General features: G+C 48.0%; 1 protein-coding gene across 8 annotated transcripts in view; it reads right to left on the bottom strand.

Annotated features, from left to right (window-relative positions):
• The window catches only part of FRMD4A (FERM domain containing 4A), a 424,512-nt gene that overhangs the window by 8,569 nt on the left and 395,148 nt on the right, over positions 1-20,795 (bottom strand). For all 8 annotated transcript variants that reach the window (XM_064142608.1, XM_064142610.1, XM_064142606.1 and 5 more), the window contains 7 exons: positions 13,552-13,685; positions 10,194-10,316; positions 6,941-7,169; positions 5,735-5,791; positions 5,026-5,263; positions 4,440-4,604; positions 1,834-2,693 (listed from right to left, as the gene is read on the bottom strand). In XM_064142608.1, the coding sequence (XP_063998678.1) occupies positions 1,834-2,693; positions 4,440-4,604; positions 5,026-5,263; positions 5,735-5,791; positions 6,941-7,169; positions 10,194-10,316; positions 13,552-13,685 (1,806 nt within the window). The remainder of the gene's footprint in view (positions 1-1,833; positions 2,694-4,439; positions 4,605-5,025; positions 5,264-5,734; positions 5,792-6,940; positions 7,170-10,193; positions 10,317-13,551; positions 13,686-20,795) is intronic.

Genomic DNA, 20,795 nt, shown 5'->3' with positions numbered 1-20,795 from the left:
GAACTGACTGACAGTGGTTTCTACATACGCTCCACAACCCTTTTCCTTTCTAGATTACCTGACTGAGCTGGTAGAGCTTCCAAAGCTAAGCAAAGCCAGGCTTTCCAGATGCTGGGTGGACCAGAAACATCCATTAACCAAAGATGGGAAAACAGCTTTTCAAACAGACATACAGGATGGTTCTAGCAGATACTTGATTGTCTTGTTCCACATCTGGGTTTCCTATGAGTGTTGGCATCATGCACTAATCAGCCTTTTCTTGGGTAGTCGGTGGTGGCACAGGAGGACCCGGTGTCAAACTACCTCTCTGAATCCATGCTGAATCAGCAGAGTACAAAGCCCCAGTGGTGTCAACGTGGTGGTTACCATGGACTAGGCACCATGCTGGGATGTCAGAAGATCAATGGCCAGCATGGGTGGATGGTGCACTGGTCTGCTTAGGGAGTCCATGAGAGCCTGTGGTGAGCAAGGCTGGAGCAATAGTGTTTCCCACACCACGGCTGAGGCGTGTGGAAGGGTGGCTAAGGGGACATTGCAAACTGACTAACCATCAATTCTGTCCATGTGGGGCTGGGTTCAAGTTTTCAGCAAGTCCTTGATCTATATCCAAACTAGCTTGTCTAGTGGTGACTGATGGCCAGTAAATATTTAACTGTGGACTGCTGCATAGTGGCCTCCTCAGTTTAATGAATTTGACTGTTTTCTTACCATTTAATATTAACAGCACAGAGCTCTGTACGTGACAGAGGCTTAGCACTGCACAAACTTCAGCCCTCAGGATGTTATCAGCAAACCTGCTGGAGCTGCGTGGGAAACTGAAGTCTCAGGAGTGCAAAAAGATGTCATCACTCAAACACTTTTGTGGGAGGCAAAGGGCTTGGGGTGCTCCTCACAACCTTTCTCATGCATCTCCTGTTTCACTGAGGACGTAGAATCACAGAATCAACCAGGCAAGAGGCCTCTGAGGTACAGCTCAAACTTCAGTTATCTAAGAGGGCAGATTTTAAAACTGCTTTTTCTGACACTTCTGCATCTCATGCAGAATCATCCTGATGACTTGCTGGTTACAAATTCCATCCTGTTCTTTTCTGTGTGCAGTCAGTTTTATGCTGCACTTCTCCAGCATTAGAATCATAGAATCACCCAGGTTGGAAGAGACCTCCAAGATCATCCAGTCCAACCTACCACTCAGCCTTATCCAGTCAACTAGACCATGGCACCAAGTGCTGCATCCAGTCTTCTGAACACCTTCCAGGGATGGCGACTCCACCACCTCCCTGGGCAGCCCATTCCAATGCCAATCACTCTCTCTGTCAAGAACTTCCTCCTAACATCCAGCCTATACTTCCTCCGGCACAACTTGAGACTGTGTCCCCTTGTTGTGTTGCTGGTTGCCTGGCAGAAGAGACCAACCCCCACCTGGCTACAGCCTCCCTTCAGGTAGTTGTAGACAGCAATGAGGTCACCCCTGACATGCATTCCCCCAGTCTATGCTGAGCCCCTGCTTGCTTCATTGCTTCCCTGGCTGTGCTAAGTGCTCCCCTGCCTCTCCAGGTGCTCAGTCCCTAGTGTCATCACCCCAAGGCTCCCTGTCTTTTGAGGCTATCATTATAAAGTGATGATTTCCATCAAAAAAAAACCACCTCTCCTGGTGAGTGTCTTGGACAGGGCTTGTCCAGTGTTACACCTACAGGCTTGGTGAGCAGCATGTGAAGGACAGATAAGATGCTTTGGTCTGGTGTAGCTCTGCAGCCAGGATGAAGAACCTGTCAAGAACCAGGGCTGCATGAAGCCCCTGTCCCTCTCACCCCTTTGCCCTGGTCCAGCTCTCACCTGATGTTGCTTTACACATGGGAGGCATTCTCGTGACCCGGCTGTGCGCCACAAAGGTGCTTTGCGAGGATGTGCTGTACTGGGAGCTGCTGTCCGAGGAGGTGGAGCTCGTGTGCGACAGGCGGCTGTGCTCCTTGTGGGAGGCCGTGGACCGCTGGTACCAGAGCCGCAGCTCGTCTGACACCGCAGTCCTGCCCGAGCCTTTCTCATGGCCTTCCCTGCCCAGAGATGGAGTCCTTATGATTTGGGAGCGGGAGGGGGTGAGCCTGACGGAGTCCACTTCATCCCCGTGCCAGTTCTCCTTAAACATCCCCCCTGCCGTGTAGGAGTTGGAGGTTTTGAATTGTGCTTTGACGCTGTAGTGCCCTTCCTGGTCGTTCTCTAGGCTCCGCACCACCACGGGCGTAGAACTGCCTTCGATGTACAGGGGATACTCTTTGATCCTGTACTGGGAGGAGGGCTGGCTCTGGCTGTGCAGGTAGACACGGTGGTGCCCTGTCCCATTCCTGGCAGCCAGGTTGGGCATACTCCCTGAATTGGAAGAGACCAGGTTGCCTGCTGATTTGTGCCTTTGCCTCTGTCGCTCTCTGGCTTTTGACGGGGAATCCTCTGCCAGGGTGGAGTAGTTGGGGTTCATCTGAGCAGGGTAGTAGTGCTCAGAGCTGGAATGGCTGGTGCAGGAAGAGCAGTCATCCATGGGGTCAGAGCCATTACTGCTACGAGTCCTTGGGGTGTAGAAATCGGGGCTCCCTGTTTCATTTTCAGAGCCAAGGAGCTTGCCTTGTGACTCCAAACTGGAGCTCCGGTGTCTAAAGTGCTGAGCTAAGCTGTGCAGTCTGGTTGGGCTGATGTCTACTGACCTGCAGGTACCAGGAAAAAAGATCCAGGCTGGTGAGTCAAGAGGATGAAGCACTCCCCACCCCTTCTGCACACAAGGCCAGCCTTTCTGGCAGGGGAATCTGAAGGCACCAAAAACCTGCACTGTTCAGCACTGTGTCGGTCTGCTGCCTGCAAAGCAACCTGCTTCCCTGCTGTAGGCTCTGGGGCAGTTAAGTCCTATTCCTTTTCCTTGTCTCCTTGGTGGTGACATTCAGTCTGCAGCACCACAAGGAACATAAACCCTTGCCTAGCCCAGGAAAACACCCCATCTGAAAAGTGCAGCTTTGCATATCAAGTGCTAGCTTTGCTGATGGGGTCCCATCACAGAGCTGCTTGAGTCAGCGCTGTCCCTGTGCTGCCTGGTTCAACTCCTCCCAGCTCTACAGATCCTGAGACCTTAGCCTCACAGGTGGTAGGATTTCCCTTGCAGGTGGCTTGTGAATGTCCTGCACAGGTAGAATCCACATGGTATGAGACAGACAGACTGCCCATACTTAGTCCAGAATGCAGTGATGTTTCTACTGGCCTTTGGAAAAGTCATCTCTGTCAAGCAGCAAGGTTTCAGAGGGGCCCAGCCATGCATAGCACATGTAAGACTGTCAGTGGGTGACAGCCCTCCAGGCAACCACCTCAAGTCACAGATTTATAAGGCTCAGTTCACAGCCAAGTCTGGGTGGTCTCTACTCAGCCTGGCTGTTTGGAGAGCTTCAGCCACCTGCTGAAGGAGCAGGAACACCCTGTGATGAGTCACACAGCCATGTGACCCAAGGCCAGAGCATGCACCTCATGAATGAGCCAGACTGAACAACAGTTGTTTCAAAAACCCAAGTGGCCTCTAGGCAGCCAAGGCCACCTCTCAAGCACTGTGACAGACTCATTTCTCATGCAGCTCAGCTCCGGTGGTAAAAGCATCACATGCTTGAAAGGTACTCCCAGCCAAAAACTGCTAACAAACTTAACCCAGGGCCTTGGATTATCTCTGCCCAAGTCAAAAGTGTTGGTGTGACTCTCGATTTATGCTGAGCTAGGTGATGTTAGCACTACTCCTTAGAGCCAGACACCCAAAAGCATTCAGCTTTGACTCAGCTCTGCTCCCCACAGAGTCCATGGAGTTTGCCATGAAAGCAAAACAGCAGCGAAGCTGAACGGCTTGCAGAGATACTGCTAAAAACTGGAGTCATATTGGGCCACAAACATCAAATCACCTCCCTTACATACTTCAGCTCTTCTGTCAGTTCTAGGCTTATTCCAGTGCTGCCTAGATCCTCAGGTGGATTGCTTTATACAGGCCCACTCCCCAGATAAGATCACATGCACAAACATTTTATCTCAGAGGGAGAATTAACACTACCCAACATTTTGCATCAGACAGGAAACAACATGTTATCTCCAGCTGGATCCACGGAGGAGTTCACTGCAGAATTTAGCAGCAGCTCCATAGCCCTTTAAAAAGTAGCATAAGGTTTGTAGAGCCTATAAACAACCCCTAAGTTCCCAAGTGGAAGAAGAGCTGGATTACTTTGAGGGAGAGATAAGGGACAGGATCATGTTTATCTGAAGTGACTTCAGGATCTCATTTCAAGAGAGATTCCCTACTGGCAACAGTAGCCCTTTAGGTGAACAGGACTGGCTTGTGTCCTTTGCTGAGCAGGGCATTCATTCATACCCTGGGGGAAGTTAGTGCAAAGAGTCTTTGTTTCAGGGTGAGCCTGGAGCCGGGCACTTACCGCGTGGAGTGAACGTAGTGCGGGCTGCGTACCCGTAGGTCCGGTGTGGAGGGCATGCTGGACTGGGAGTTCCAGTGCGGAAGGCTTCGGATGGGGCTGTTCTGCAGCGAGCTGCTCCCTCCTGCCTCAGCACAGCTCCCGGTGCTGGGGAACCGCTTGTGACTGCTGTGGATCAAACACCCTGCTTCAGTTCTTGGGAAGGACTTTGGGGAAGGGGCTCCCACACCTCCTACCAGATCTCAGGCATTTGCCTGTGATCTTGCCAGGGTGAGTGGGAGCTGGATCAACTGCTGCCTGGGCTGCATCCCAGAGCTTAGTCTTCTGCAGTAGCCAGAGGTCAAGGCCAAGCCCTGTGAAAGCCCTCAGATGATTTACCATCCTTCTTTGTTTCTTTTTTAAGTAACACTGAGAAACCAAGCAGCAGTTGTGTGGCTGCAGCCTATTTTCATGATGTGCCTACTGGCCAAAATGCCTACAAGCCTCCTTTTGGTAAGAGATGACTTTGTACACGTTGAACAGGCTTGCACCCAGCCCTCCTGAAAGCAGAGGATACCTCTGTGCTGCAGCTTCAAGACAGCTGGCTTACCTGGAGTGACTGTGCGAGGAGCGTTTCTTGACTTTCTCATAGGGCTCATCCAAAGATGACTCACTCCACATCTTGGGCTTGATGGGGGACTTATCGTAGTCGTTGCGGTGGTAATGCATTTGGCGAAGACCTTCAAGTGACTGCGGAGGAGGAGGCCTGTTGTGCAAGGGTGGCCTGGGAGGGAGTCCTTTGTGTGGGGACTGGAGAGGGGATATTGTGCTGGTGACCTGAGAATCTTCTGTGAAGAGAAGGAGGGAGAGAGGTGACATCTGTGTGATACTTCCAGTGACAGAAGAACCCCAGGGAACATCATCAAGCCTCCAGAGTCTACTTCCTTACCCCACTTCCCCTGATTGCATTCAGGAGCATTGTGAACACCCAACTTTCAGAGGTGTTCCTATTTTGTAAGGGAAAGGCCAGCAACAGTGTGTGATGCATTAAAACAACTGAAACCTTAAGAGAAAATAAGAAGACATTCTGGGGCTGTCTTTTGAAAGAATTCAGAGCAGTAATCACAGCAATACTCACTGCTCCAGGCCTCATGTCTGACTACAAAGTGGAGTCAGGGAAAACCAAGTGTTTTTGCTGCTGAGATGTTTGAGTGTTATTACTACACGGAATAGTTCCTCTATTTTGAGTGTCAGTCAGGAGTTCACACATCTGTCCCTCTTTCCTTCTGGCCCTCTAGAAAATACAGCAACCAACATACCATCCTCAAGAACAAGGGCATCTGAGAGGGAGCTGTCTTCACTGGCAATGTTTCCTTCTGAAAAGAAGAAAAGATAAAGAAGGTCATATGGTCCTGAGAATCTCTGTGATGGAGTGCTGAACTGCACAGTGATCCTTGTTCTCTGAGTCTTAGCCTTAAGCAGTCACCCACGTCTTCCTCCTCACATTGCTGAGGCAAGACTCCTATAAACGACTGACTCAGCCCACTCTCAGTCTTGGAGGGCAGAGCTGCAGGCCAGGTCTCTCACTAGCAGGCTGCCTTTCAAGGAGCTGCTAACTCTTTTCAATTAATGGAGATTAGGACCGAGTCACAACAGAGAGCTGAGATCCCCAGAGGATGCGAAACGGCAGGATGCCAATAGCAAGATTTGTATCTTCGGTCTTAAGGACTCTGGGTTTGATTTCTACCTTCTTAGAATGACTACCCTGCTGCTAACTAAAGGCTCACAGGTTTGTGTAGTTGAGGGAAACTGCTTTCTGAGCATCCTCTGTTGCAGCAGGAGAAGCTCTCATGTGCACATATTTGAGCTGCCTCCCCCATCCTGTGCCCTCACGGCTGTCTGTCATCCCTGACTGCAGTGCAGCTTGGTACCCAGGTCACAAATACAGCTGCTCTAATCTCAGTTCATGCTACAAAGGCACAGAGAAAAGCTCTGCAAGTCAAAGGGAAAGGGCAAAATCAGCAAGGGAGACAGAACCACATCAGAAAGTTAATAGATTTCATGAAAAACCAATCAACAACCCAGTAAACCATACAGTGCCCCGAGAATTACATTGTGAGAAAAGGAAAAAGCAAGCACTTGAACATGGCAACGATGCTGCTACCGCTTTGATTTTACAGCTACCTTTCAGCTAGAGTGCTCACCCCAATCTGCTAACATTAATGACATTTGTAGAGCAGCGCTCAGGAGGAGGAGACGTTAACAGAGCAGTTTTATAGGTGAACAAAGGACTCGCAGCCTGCTCTCCTGACACACTCAGCACCTACAGCACGACAGGGCTCCTAGTGCTGTGAACCGGCACATCCTCAGCACATGGCCCAGACACCCATTCGACAGCACCTGTGGAGTCCACCCGACCGGAGAGGGCAGATGAGGGAGGGAAAATCTGCGTCTCAAAGCAAGACTTTAGCTGGCTGCCCTCCGCAGACCGTTCCGTGAGGCCACAGGCACAAAGCAGCACTCACCATCGATGATCAGGGAGGCTCTCTGGGTTGGCTTCTTTCCGGATTTGATGCGGTACTCATTGATGGCGTTTTCAATCTCCTGCAGCTTCTTCAGGGCGTTCAGGTAGGAGGTCTTCCTCTGCTTCTTCAGCTTTTTGCTGACGTTTGGGTCGCTCGCCAGGCGCCGAGCAGCCTCTGTGATCTGGGACTGAATGGCAAACTCTCTCTCCAGGCGCTCCAGCTCTGCCTCCTGGGGAGAGGCAAACGGAGTCTGGCTACCAACAAAATCTCCTGGCCCAGCTATGTGAAAGCTTCCCCTGAACCTGGCCAGAGGCCTGCAGCCAAGGCAAAGCATCCACAATCACACTGCCCCCTTCATCTCAATGCCTCCCTGGGCACACCCATCTCACCTTTATCTGCTCACAGCTGGTGGATGACTCACACAAAGAGGACATCTGTGTTCCAACCCTAATTCTCCTATGCAGTTTAGCTTTTCAGGCAGTTCAGTATGGCCTAGCTCAATGGCGCTCTACTGCTTTCATCTGGGGGCAACACCTGCCTCCCACCTGCTCCTTCTCCCTGTTTCCTATCTCCATATTTGAGCCCTATTTGTTATCAGTGCTATGTATTGATGCAGAGCTATTGCTTTAACCTTGACAGGTTTTGCTTGGTGGCCACCAAACTCTTTGGGATAAAAAAGACAAAGATAGGCTGTTCATGCCTGGTATGTGGCCATCAAAACACAAGGGAGAGTAAGAGCTGAAGTAATTATGGAATGCTGCAACTGACTGCACTAGAAAATTGTCTTCTTGAGCCAGAAAGGTGATTTCAGAGCAAGCATTGTGTATAAGCAAGGATGAATAACTTGAACATTAGCCCTTACAAATGCAACCAGGTGTTACCCTGAAATCTAACTACTGATGCTTAGTTATTGTCCAAAGTCAAGAGATTTAGGCCAATCCATGGCAATGCAAATGCTGACACAGAGCTTCCTGGTCTGTCAGGACCCCAGGCTGTGGGGTACTCTGCAATGGATCTGCCTACCTTCCCCAGCTCAAAGCACTTCTTTGAGTTATTCTGCTAGAAAGGGGGACACTACCTTACACATTAGGGGAAAAAAATAACAGGCTTTTTGACTTTCAGTGAATGGTGGGAGTTCAGGTCACAAGCACTGGCAGCCATATATTCAGGGAGATCCCCATTATGCAAACTCAATCCTTTCTCTTTGTTTAGCAGCAGTGAATGCTGCTAGAGCTGATGCTGTGGGAATTAATCAGACTGAAGTCGCTCTCTGAAGTTTTTATTCTGGCTTAAAAATAAAACCCCCTTCATTGTCAGCAGTGAGTCAGCACTGCCTTAAAATGGTAATTTCCCTCACTTTACTGAAGATCGAGCTCACTCTCCACGTTTTTAACAGATTCCTTTCGCTTTGAAGAGTTTGCAAGCTCTATCAATGCCAAGCTTATTAAAAGTGAATTTAACATTATGGAGCTTTAAGACCTGGAACTTGATTTTCTGCCTTCTGGTAAAATCCTTTCCAGAGTCAGGAATTACAGACCAGGCAGAGGTGATGACCAAGAAATACAACAGGACCTTTCCCTGCAAGTCTTGTTCCGACGAAGCTCTTACTAAATGTATGGTGAATTTGATGTGAGCTGTCATTTCACACCTTCACAAGTTCAGTTCTAAATCATTCACTATATCTTAGAAAAAACATGTAATTTTCCTCCTGGCTATACCTGTCTATTTTCTTCCAGTGAGGCCTCTATAAATAAAGCCTCAGAAAATGAGGGCTATCACTTGTCTTCAGATGGAAGTGTCTTGCTTCAGATGCTTGTCACAGTTGGTAATATCAGACCTGAGTTAATGTGATTGAGGGAATATTTCACCTTTTGTTTTCAATTGAGTTTCTGGCGTTTGCACTTGCTGAAAAGCACATGAAAATCATTGCTGGGCTCTTTAAATGCTCTCAAACTGGCAGCCAAACAAACACAGCTCAACACCATTCTTCAAGAACAGAAACCTATAGTTTTCAGCAGAGACTTAAAGTTTGACAGATGAGAAGGGAGGTTGAGAAAGGCTGAGTCAGTGTGTTTGGATTGCTGATGCCAAAAGGCAGACAGCCTGCAATGAGGAAGAGCTGCTTTACCTTTGTGCTCTCCCCACCTAACCTCACCGCTGGAGTAAGAAGATTCCTCACTCGCTGGCCCCAAAAGCTGTCTTGTAGCAGTAAGGTCTGAGAAGGCTGGAGATCAGGTTATAACTGAGCAGCCAACAGACTGCAGGGGTTTAAGGAGTACCTCAGCTAAGCCATACTTCCCTTTGAAAAGCTTAATTAAATGTGCTAGTTCATGAATATTTGACTTGGGTGGAATTCCTCTCCCAGGCTCCATTGAGAATGAAAACTAAAGAGCTCCAGCTGTTTATGTTTTCAGCAAAAGGAAAACGCCAACAAAACGACAAACAGTTAATTCCCTGGCTGCACTGAGCTTTAAACCACACGGTCACACCAGCTTCAGTCTCCCCTCTCGCAAAAATAAAAAGGAAACTCAAGACTGGAATACACACAAGTGTCTTGAGACAAATGTGTCTCTGCAGACAATAGCTGTTCTGTGAATCCGGTCCCGCCTTACAGCTGCTGCAGGCCTGTTTTCACAGCCACGGTTCAGGGCACTGACCCAGCTCATTGTGGGAGCAAGGGAAGAGAACAAACACTCCCTGGCAAACTTAGAAAAACATAATTCCAGCTCCCCATAGGTAGGGATGAAGGCTCTTTTGTTTGAGGACTGAGAAGCAAAATGCTTTCATCTTGGTCTTGCCGTGGTCAGATGGATATTTGTGATGCTTTTCTCCCTGGTTAGGGCAGAGCTGAATTCAAACTGCTGCTGAAATGGAAATCGAGGTGGTTTGCAGTAACAGCACAGGGCAGCAGCAGGGCTTGGGTGGCTCAAGGGGCTACTGATGTGCCTCCTGCTCACACAAGTCACAGAGCACCTGGACTGCCATGGTCCAGCTGGTCATTCAGGCTATTTCTGTTACCTGCAGCAAAGTCAGGGCTGAACCAGGCGGGTTTAACTTTTACTCTGAATCTGAGCTAAGGCCACCAACTCTCTCACTGCTTTGCTATTATGACCCATATTTAAAGAAGGCACCCTGACCAACTACAGCCATTTGAAGCAGAAATGACTATAGGACTGATGGTTCCTATAAGATGCACGATGGACAAAGACCTGAGATGGGAACAGGGGGCTGGAAGTGAAGGGCATAGGCTCACCTCTCCCTTAGGCAGGATTTTCTGCTCATCCAGTTTAAAGGCAGTTCCTATTCTTCTCCTTACAATAGGTGGCTCCTCCCCAGGATCTAGGGGGTATTCTCGTGGCAGCTTTCCTGTGAGCTCCTGTAAGCAGAAAATACTGTTAGTGATCTGGAACATCCTGCAGCAGAGCACAGCACAACTCTGCTTTTGAACTGTAACCATAAAATGACAGGCCTTCATTAACAACACATCCAGTTCAGCCAGCTGACAAACATACAGGAGAGAGGCCAGCCCTGCCAGCATGTCCCAGGACCTGACACTGAGGGTGGGAAGCTTTTCTTTAACCTATACATGAATACAGACTTTTGCAGCCTGCCCAGGGTAGGACTGTAGCTGGTGGACATCCCTAGGGCACTGGGGCCTGGAGATGAACAGACTACAGTACACATCCTTTCATCTCTGCTGCAGGATGAGCAGGAAAAAGCTTCTGTCTGCTGAGCTATTTTGAGAGGGGGCTGAGCAGATCTGAGAGCCTTCACGCAGGATGCAGGTCTGCTGAGTCAGAAAGCCTCACTGGCAACAGCCCTGCAGGTTATGACCTGCACAGAAAAACATTCCCACCTGATTCATGATGTGTCTGAGAAGAATGCAGTGAAAATGGTCACTAAATGCAGTGCCTGGTACCTCATTACCTGTCTGATAACACTTCATGTATCAGAGCCCCTTCCCAGGAATGTCATGGGCAGCTTTGGAGCAATATTAAATGATACCTTGTCAGATTGATGGGGTTATTTGCAAGGGTTTGTTCAAAATCTGAAGCAAACCTGACAGAACTCAGGAATATCTGGAACACAGGAAGCAGTGAGGGCCGCTGCTGATGTTCATGCTGTGTGCTTTTTTTCTCCTGGACTAGACAATACAGCCACACATATCTGAATTGAAGGCATTCAAATGACTACAGAAAAAGGCAGGAGCCTCTCTACCAGCACAGCCCGACTCCTTGTACTCAGAAGTCTCCCCGTGCAAGACAAAAGGCTTTTGTGTTCCTTAGCATCAGCCTTGAGAGAATCCAGCTGGCAGAGTAACCTAAATCATCTGAATCCCAAAGAACAGCAGCTGACCTTAATGCGAGTGCGCAGCTCAGGCCCCTGCCTGCCCCGGCCTCTCCCCCACTCCCTAATGGGTTTTTTCTTTCTCCTCTTTTCAGGTCACTAGGAAACGAGGATCTGGCCTTTTCAGATCTTTCCTTTAAGCAGTTCCCAGCCAAACGGCTTTGCGTGCAGCACAGCTCTGAGCTGATGTGCACAACTCCTTTTTTTGTGAGAGGCACTGTTGCAGTGTCTGCCATCCAGCCTTGTCGGGATATTTCAGCTTCTCTCCCCAAATGCCTGCCTTCTAGTGAGATGTGGCTTTAAGCACTGCATCAACGTGTAGCCTCCTGTATGCTTTCCTGAGAGAAACAAGGGTGTTTTCTTTAAAAGCAGTAATTAATACGAAGTATGGCAGTGAGGAGTTAATATCTTCTGTACAATGCCCGAGACTGAAGCAGAACAGAACTAATGAGGGCTGCTGCCTCCGTAAGCTGCTGAAAAGTATTCACAGGCATGGTCCTGAAATGTAATCTAAATTAATAAGTAACTGGAGTAGTGATGGCCTGAAGTAACCTGATGCCACTGTTAGGAATGCCTCTGGCCATGCTTATTTGATTATACCCCCACTTTTAACCCTTCATCACCTCCTGGTTTGATGCCTTTTCCCTCTGTTTTGGCCATTCCCATGCCAAAGCAGAAAAGGTGAAGGGCAGTCTGATGGGAAATGCTTCCAACTACAGGCTGCTGATGGATGAGCTGTAGGGTTCCAAGATGGGGTCAGACTTCAAGTGTACATCAACTGCCTCTCTCAGATCACCTACAGAAAGCATGAGCACTTTCCACCAGCTCTCAAGGCGCTGACAGATGGGCTCTGGCCAGCCTTTGCTGCAGCACATTAAGGAGATACTGCTCCTTACCACCAGCTCCAAGGCGCTGTGGGAGCTTTAGACTGCATCCGAGTTGTTCACAAAGTGCCTGAGGCTGCACAGAAGACTGGGCTGGGGTTAAGGGAAAGGTGCTGGGCTGTGAGCTCCTGCAACTATCACGGGGACTTCCCCTGCCTATGGTGTTGCTGCAAGGCATTAGTCAGCAGGAGTCAGGCAGTGCTAGTTAGCTTCAGGTGATGAATTTCTCCAGGACAAGTAGAGCCCTCCAGACCTTGTCTATCAGTTCTCAAAGCGTATGGGACTGCTTCCTGCAGATGTTCTTAGTTTGTACTCTTATCTGGTCTGATCTCTGTAACCTTTATCAGCACAAGTTGTTGCTAAAGGCAGCCAGGACTTCCCAGGTGGGAAAGGACTGCTCGGGTGGAGTAAAGAATGAGAACTGGGGCAGCACAGGCTTCTGCTAATGTTCTTTGCTGAGTGGTATTTCCCACAAGTCATGTTTGCTGAAGCTAAAACTATAGACTAACTTCAACAAATTGCAATGAGAGCTGCATCCCTATTTCTGTCAAAGACAAGATACCCATCAAATACCAAGCAACAACTGAAAGATCTCAGTGCCACTGCCTCCAGCCAACTTCCTGCTGTGTCACACATCATGATTTGTTATTAAATTCAGGTTTTCAAGCCTAGTAAACACAGAAGGATTGCAGAATGACCTAAGTGTATACTGCTGCTCATGAACACACATCTGCAGCAGGGCTGTGATTTCCCCAGAGAGTAAACTTGTTCTCTAAACTGGCCTCCTTGTGCACTCCAAGAATGAACTGGCAAGTCAATGTGAAGGTTATGTGAGTTCCTGCTGTCCAGCACGTTCTGAAAAGACCACAGTGGTTCCTCTTTGCGAGGTCTGACACCACACTGCCACTTCTCTCCAGTAGTGTCAGAGTTTATTGGATGAAGAAAGTCTGCATGGAGCAGATGAGACCTTGTCTGCTGTATCTAAGAACATGCTAGCAGAAGAAAAAGCACATAAGGTCAGGCCTGCTCCAAGATGAAAGTATAAAAACCTGGGTTTTTTTTGGCTAGTAAAGTCAAAAGCTGTGTATTCCCTCTGAAGCCTGGCTGAATGCACCTTGCAGCCAGTTTTGAACAGCAGATATGGATGCTGAGCACCATCCTAGCCCCAAGCCAACTTGGTACCCTTTGTGGGGGAAACGCCCTGTGAGATTGCAATCTGGAGTTGAAAGAATTGGACCTTCCTGAGGCCTTTGTACAATGGGCTTTGTAAAAGATGACTACGGAAGGCATCTCTCCTCTTGACTTCACCTCCAAGCAACCAGCATGCTGTAACAATGCAAGCAGCAAAGTGTCACAGGTTGTAGAATGTCCATTGCCTACCGCTTCTCGAAGACACAGCTTCTTCAGCTCTTCCAAGCGCTGGCGCAGGGTCTCTTCCAAAGCTTCTTGCCTGGATTTCAGTGCAGCCAGCATGTCTTTCTTGGCAGACTGGGAACTATCTGACTCTTGGGAACCTGTCAATAAACAACAATTTCACTAGGCCAGCTGACAGCAGAGTACACATCTGGAGTGCCTGTAGTTTTACCAAAGCCTGGATGCAGTCCTTCCAAAGAAAAATCTGACTGAGAGGTGAAGCAGGTGTTACCCAATCATGTTTGGTTACAGCAAGTTCTGGACACTGGGGCACACAAAAACATTCCTGATCATTATCCAGAAAAACAGAAACAACAAAGTTACTCAACAAAGAGCCCAGAAAAGAAAAACAAACAAAAAAAGACAAATGGTTCCCATGGAAGTTCTCAAACAGCAAAACCACTGCAGTCTATGAAGCCCTGGAGATGCATTTTTTGGGAATTAAGACTAGGAGAAGCCATTTAAGAATACAGCCTACTTCTTAAGAACTGCAAGCATCCTAGTAGCAAAGGTTTAATTCAGTCCACTTACAGTGCCTGTAATGGCACAAAATTACCTGTAAAAGACATCAAAATGACAACTCACAGGTCCTTCTGGGATATAGCTGTTTCTCACAAAGATGAAGATCAGGATCTTTAAACTGGATCTTCAAATGCTTTGACTTCTCCAGTGACAACCACTCAGCAGCTTCCACTTAAATTAAGTCCATACACAAAGTCAAGACTCTGTTGCTCAGATGTCATGACAGCATTTGTAACTTCAGCTTTTTAAGGGAACTTGTTGATGGGGCCCCTGATTTTATTTTGGTTTGGATGGTGCATCAGTTGCTATCCAAAAAGTAGCATCTCAAAGAAAGGGCTGTTTGTTGCACCTATTTTAGGGTCTTCAACTTGAGCAGCTGATTTTTCAGGATGTACTTAGCTTTCACCCACTTTAATACAGTAGAGTATCCAGTATAAACTCTTCCTACCTCTGGGTAGGATGAGTTTATAGTGAAGTCACTTTGCTCCCATCACCTTGTTTGCTTAAACTGAGTACCTCCTTCCACCACAGAGTAAGGTCATGAAGATTATGGCCACACTGTGAGATGAAAAGTAAGGTCAGAAAGAGGTGAATGCCACCTGTGTGTCTTTTTCACTCATATTGCTTACTATTTTCAGCTACAGTTCAAAGCATCCACCTTAGGCTTATAGAAAGCGAAGATCTGGTACCTGTGGTGGATTCAGCAGTAGCATCCCATTTCTGTCCATAGATAACACCAAGAGCTACAGTTCCACACACTCTGAAGCTCTGCCCCACACACAGCCATGGGAGCTCAGCCTAAGTCTGCATCTGATCCCTTTTTAATAAAGTCTGCAGTGAGTTTTAAGCTGGGCTGAACAGATTGGGCTGCTGTGACAGAAGGGCTGCTGTTGCTTCAAGAGAAAAGTCTGAGTGATCTAAGGTATCAGAGATGTCTTCTATGGGGTGGCAGATATGATACAGGGCTCTGTGAGACCTCTTTTGGACTGGCAGTAGAGTACTCTAACTCACCTAAAATGCCACCAGACACCTACATTCAGACAGCTGGATTGTGTCCGGTACTTTGCAAGGACTTCTTCCACGGTACTGTAGGTTTATGCCTACAGCAACGCCTTGAACTCTGCAAGGCTTTCAGAGGGCTTCCTCCTAGTCTTCAGTGCTTACTCAGTGGTCCCAGCACCTACTGTCCCAGGGTGACTATGGGGGGACCCTCTAGAGCAGCGGCACTGAGCAATCAAACCTTCATTATCTGCAGGAATCATATACAACAGGACACTATAAGGAATTGCCTGTGTACCTGCAGAGTGGGAGTGAGAAGGGGCTTCTAGATACTTTTGCAGTTTGGTCTCCAAGTGCACAGTGAAAACATTCAGCCCAAAGAGGTTTAAAACGTTGCTGTGGTTTCACAGAGCTCTGGCAGGAACCTGGGAACAACTCTTTGTTTTGGCAGCAAAACAGAGTGAAATCTGTGCTTTCAGTTTCATCTTTCATTGCTGCTATTCCAGCAGGCTGTTAAAGCTAAACTGAAAGAGGATTGAGGCAAACTGCTGTGAAATAGTTCTGCGTTGACCCAGGGGAAGCAGAGAACCTCACAGATCCTTTCTACCTCTCTTTTCTGCAGTTTTCATATAGGAAGACAGCTGGTATTTATCCTGTGAAACACCCCCCCTCTTTGTCACACCTTTTATTGAAGTGTCCTGGAGCAGAGGATGTGGAAAAAGGGCTCTCTAGAAGTCAGCCAGATGGAGCATCACCAGACGAAGGAGGGCAACCTCATGGTAAGATGTTTGTTTTAATTGCTGTAGTTTATAGAATGGTTTGGGTTGGAAGGGACCTCCAAAGGTCACCTAGTCCAACTTCCCCGCAGTAAACAGGTGCATCCTGCCCAGGGAGGTGGTGGAGGCACCGTCCCTGGGGGTCTTCAAGAAAAGACTGGATGAGGCACTTAGTGCCATGGTCTAGTTGATTGGATAGGGCTGGGTGCTAGGTTGGACTGGATGATCTTGGAGGTCTCTTCCAACCTGGTTGATTCTATGATTCTATCCTCAACTAGATCAGGTTTCAGAGCACTGTAAAGCCTCACCTTGAGTACCTTGCCACCTCCCTAGGCAACCTGTTCCAATGTTCTACCACTCTCATGGTAAAGAACTTGTTCCTAACATCGAACCTAAAGCTACTCGTCTCTAGTTTGAAACTATTTCTCTTCATTCTGTCACTGCAGGCTTTGTAAACAGTCCCTCTCCAGCCTTCCTGTAGATTGCTTTCAGGTACAGGAAGGCTGCTGTTAGGTCTCTGTGGAACCTTCTCTTCTACAGACTGAACAACCCCAGCTCCCTCAGCCTGCGTTATCCTAATTTCATTTGGGTTTGCACTCAGAGAGCAACATAACTCAATTCTGAAAACACATCTGTGCTGCAAGAACCTGATGGGCTCTTCTGGAGGAGCCTTCTATTTGCACTGGCAGGGAAAGCCCTCTGTAGTATTCTTAATGGCAACCCTGGTGAGCCGTTGCTAGCAGAAGCGGAACTGCTCAATTTCTTCACTGAATTGCCAACAAACTGCTGAGCTTCAGTTAAAAAATTGCTCATGATTCCAGCAGATGTTTCAACACTTTTTTTCCCCTTTTATGACAACTTTAATGACCTATGTTTTCCTTTCAACTGCTCTTCCCCTTTCCTTCCTCTCTTTGCTCCCTACTTCCACAGCAGTCTTGAATTTATTTTTAAAAGCAACTCATTTTTTTGCACTGCAGGTTTGCACAGCAGCTACAAAGATGCTCAAACATAGGAACAGCCTAAATGCTGACCAGATGCCCACACTGATTTGGGCAGTGCTGACAAGGAGGAAACAAACGGCTTCTGGCTGAACTGGTACGAACCCAAATCAAGCACAGACAGCTCAAGGCATCTGCTTCAGTTGTGCTCACCGTGTGAGGATTACACTGACCTCCACCCTGAGACGGTGGAGATGCACATTTTGCCATTGCTTTTCACCCCTCCCTGAAAGCAAAGGAACTGGGGAAGATCTGGAAGCACATTGTCACATTCCAAGTTAAGCAATGGAATTACTTCTCAAACAGTTAACTATCCTCGGCACCAAGGAATCAGCTCAAAGTAACCTTTTCCAGGTGTGTCTTTGTATCACAAACTCTTCTAGTGCAGTGAGGCTTCAAAGATCTGGGGGCAGGCCACTCAGTTCATGGCCTGTGATGCTGAATTTTTTCAGCTTGACCATACCTGACTTGGATGATCCCCTGGGCATACTGCAGGAGCTACCTGTTTCTTCAGACCTGCCTGAAGTTTCTCCTTCATAAATGGTTCTGTTCTACCTGGGGTTTTAAATTTATTTATTTAAAGGCTGTCTCCTATTTTGGAGTGTATTGTTAGATTTTTATGGGCTGGATTCTCTGCTTGTTCTCACAGGTGAAAAGCAAATTGAAACTTGATCAGTCAAGACAATCACACCCATACAAGACACTTGTGAAGGAAGAGAGAATGGTACTTTGTGTTGCTGGGGTGCACACCCCTTCCATTAGAGGCTCTTTACTTAAACATTTGTATTAATCCAGCCTTAAGCAAGGCTGCAACCAGACCCACTACTAAACCCAGAGGCAACTGACCCAAAAATGTCAGAACAAATCAAAAGACCATAAAAAAACAACCAAAGAAATAATGACCAACACAAACCAAACCAATCAAGCAGATATTACCTTAAATTTGTCTTATTAAATGTGATGCTCACTGAGTCATGGGATCATGAACAGTGAAGAAATCACTGCTGAAAGATCAGTCCTAACATGAGAGACTGCTGCAACAGAAATGGTTGACTAGGAGGCTTTTTCAGGTATTTTATCTCCCACAATTAGAGCTAATTACTAATGCAGCAAACAGAAGGAATGTTGCTGAAATACATAATTTTCTAGTAGGAATTTTGAACTTTTCTCTGAAAAGTATTCTTCAGTCTCCTTCCCATTTGCTGTGCAAAGACTTCATTTTAACACACGTTTCTGCAGAACCATGTGATGTCCTTGAAAGAAAAAGGCCCATGAAAGAGCACTTGGTGGCAAGCAAAAGGCCTCTTTGTTAGACACCAGGAGCTTGCTAAATCGGGGCCTGTTTTTAGAGCTGATGCTGCTGGTTTACTTTCAAAGCCCTTTCAACACCCTTTCCTCCTTGGCATACAGATTTTGGTAACCTGAACACCCACTTAATATCCTATTACTCTGTGGATACTCTGCTTGTCTCCTTCACACTTGTCCTCTCCATTCACTGATATTCAGGAGAACATAACCTGTGAAACGAGGGGAGAACAAAGTCCTCCCTGCCCAGATTAATCCTACAGCAGAATTCATGGCTGAGCTGCTTCATCAGTGCTAACAGGCTGATTTCTGGTCTCTTCAATACTGGTAAGGTCAAGACTCTGCTAGTGGTGTGGATGGTGACATGAAGCAAGAGTCACATCCCCAAATAATCTGACCAAGGTGATATGCTGTGTCTGTGCATACCTACAGAGGCTCCTGGCTATGCCAGCTCCAAGACAAGCTTTGTTCTAAGGCTCATCAAGGGATGACACCAACAATGCAAGCCACTGTTTTTGAGTGAAAAGCACTGTTTGTGTCCATTTCCTCCACTATTGTAGCAGAGTAGAGTCAGCTTGGAAAAGAGATAAACGAGAAAGAAGAAACCAAGCAGGGAGGATAGATGTGATGCTGAGGAGCAGAGGGAACCATGACTTGGAGAAAGGAAATGCAACAGGGCAGCTAAGCGTCAGGGTGGCAAGAGCATCCAGGCAAGTCTTCTCTTTCTCATTTTGTGAGCCTCCTGCTGCAGCAAAACCACATCTAAATATGGCAAACTCTTCACACTACATCCGGCTGCTGGCTCCAGCTTGCTGGCATTTGGTCGAGGTCTCCATGGAAGGCTGTCCCCTGAAGAGGGAGGAAGGTCTCCCCACACTTGCTTCATGCCAGAGCCTGGGCTGACTCACTGCAGCAGGATGTCAGCACACAACAGCCAGCAAGCCCAGCCAGCTGCTATCTCTTGTCTCTGCCAGACAAGTAGGAAATCCTCCACGGTGCGCAGGAGGCCAGCTGGAGCTGCACCACACAGGATCTGCTCAGCGATCCCGTGGGCGACTCATCTTCACCAGCCCCACGCTCGGGGCCATGCCACAGACTGCGAGGGTGCTGTTTATCTGCTCCAGCACCTGCCAGGGTGGTCTAGTCAGGACATGGAGTGCTGGGAGCCCGGGGACTGGCTGGCTGGGCTCTCTGGTGGCATTTTCAAACATGAACAGGCCCCTGATCAGGAAACTTCCATTGCGGATGAAGGAATGGGGCTCAGCATAGCAGAAACTCCTCAAACACATCTGTAGAGCTAAAGCAGAGGTGCTCCTCTGTGGCCTCCTCTGCCCACTGAGATGAAGAATTTGGTCTGGGGCTCAATCCAACAATAACCCAGGAGTAACAGGACTCCTTGATAAGCTATGAGACCTCCATAGCTCTCAGGGCACAGACTGTTTTGAAGAACAGATCCATCCTACATGTAACCTGATTTTGCTCCAGTAATTATCTCTACTGACTTTGATTATGGTTTGTGCCACTGTGAAAGCAGAGCTTTTACTCCTGGGTAAATCTTGTCCCTGATGTCCAGCAATGCCTGGGCAGAAGATCCCTGAGCTAAATCCCTGCAGCTCTGTTTTGGGGAGGCCCTTTCAGAGCACAAATGAGGTCCAAAGTTAAAGAATGAGCTTGTCATGATACACTTGGAAAGTGCATCAAACTTACAACTTTGCACTGGGCAGAGATTGAGATCAAGGACCTGGGAAGCTTGGAGGAGCTTAGGTTTTGGCCCTGAATTCTATGGCCACAGAGAAATCACTGTCCCTGTCTAAGGAGACTCCATTTCCCTCCTGTTGTGTCTTGAGGCTCTAAGTGACGTGGGGCAGTAACTGCTTTGCACTGCACAGCAGGATCTTGGCCAGACATTGTGACAGCTGGAAGCAACAACTAATATTTCCTTGTAGCCTTGCTGCAAACCCAGGGGAGACATGCCAGCTATGGCGTGCTCCTCATGGTGCTGACAGCCCTTTCAGGGAGGGATATAGAGAGGAAATGGCTACAAGTAATTTCCAAGAAAAAGTGGACAGAGAACAGTAGGGAAGTGGGGACAAACAGAGATTCAGTTCTGCCTTTGTGATTTTGAGTCACTTGGGGTATTTATAGCCAGGAAATCTACTGTGGCCACTTAATCATTTGCACTTATTCTCTCCAGTGTGCAGGCTGTACTGTGATAACCCATCATTGTTGTGACTGTGTGCTGATAATCTTTGGCACAATGGGAGGAAATGCAAAGGCTGGGACAGAGCTGGCAACTGTGCCCAGAAGGACAGGCAGTCAATGCTCCCTCCTGTCCAGTAGGACAGGGCTGGGTCACCTCTGCCAGCCAGGCTTGAGGGAAGGGGGTCTTGCAGCAGAGGGTTCTGGGTGACTCTGGGGAAGCAGTTCAGGGTTTCCAGTTTCCTGGTATCTGTCCTCCTCTGACACCTACTGTCTACAGTTCCCTCCCTCCAGATGTGTGCTCACAGCTGTTGGAAGACACACAGCAGCAGTTAACCTGGCAGCTGCCCTTAGCATTTCATGGAGATGCCTGGTAGGACCTAAAGAAAGCTCTGAACACATGAACATGAAG

This window comes from Pogoniulus pusillus, chromosome 4 (assembly GCF_015220805.1).
Source record: "Pogoniulus pusillus isolate bPogPus1 chromosome 4, bPogPus1.pri, whole genome shotgun sequence".
Classification (NCBI taxonomy): domain Eukaryota; kingdom Metazoa; phylum Chordata; class Aves; order Piciformes; family Lybiidae; genus Pogoniulus; species Pogoniulus pusillus.
The sequence above is the reverse complement of the archived record's forward strand: the minus strand, read 5'-3'. Positions and strand labels throughout refer to the sequence as shown.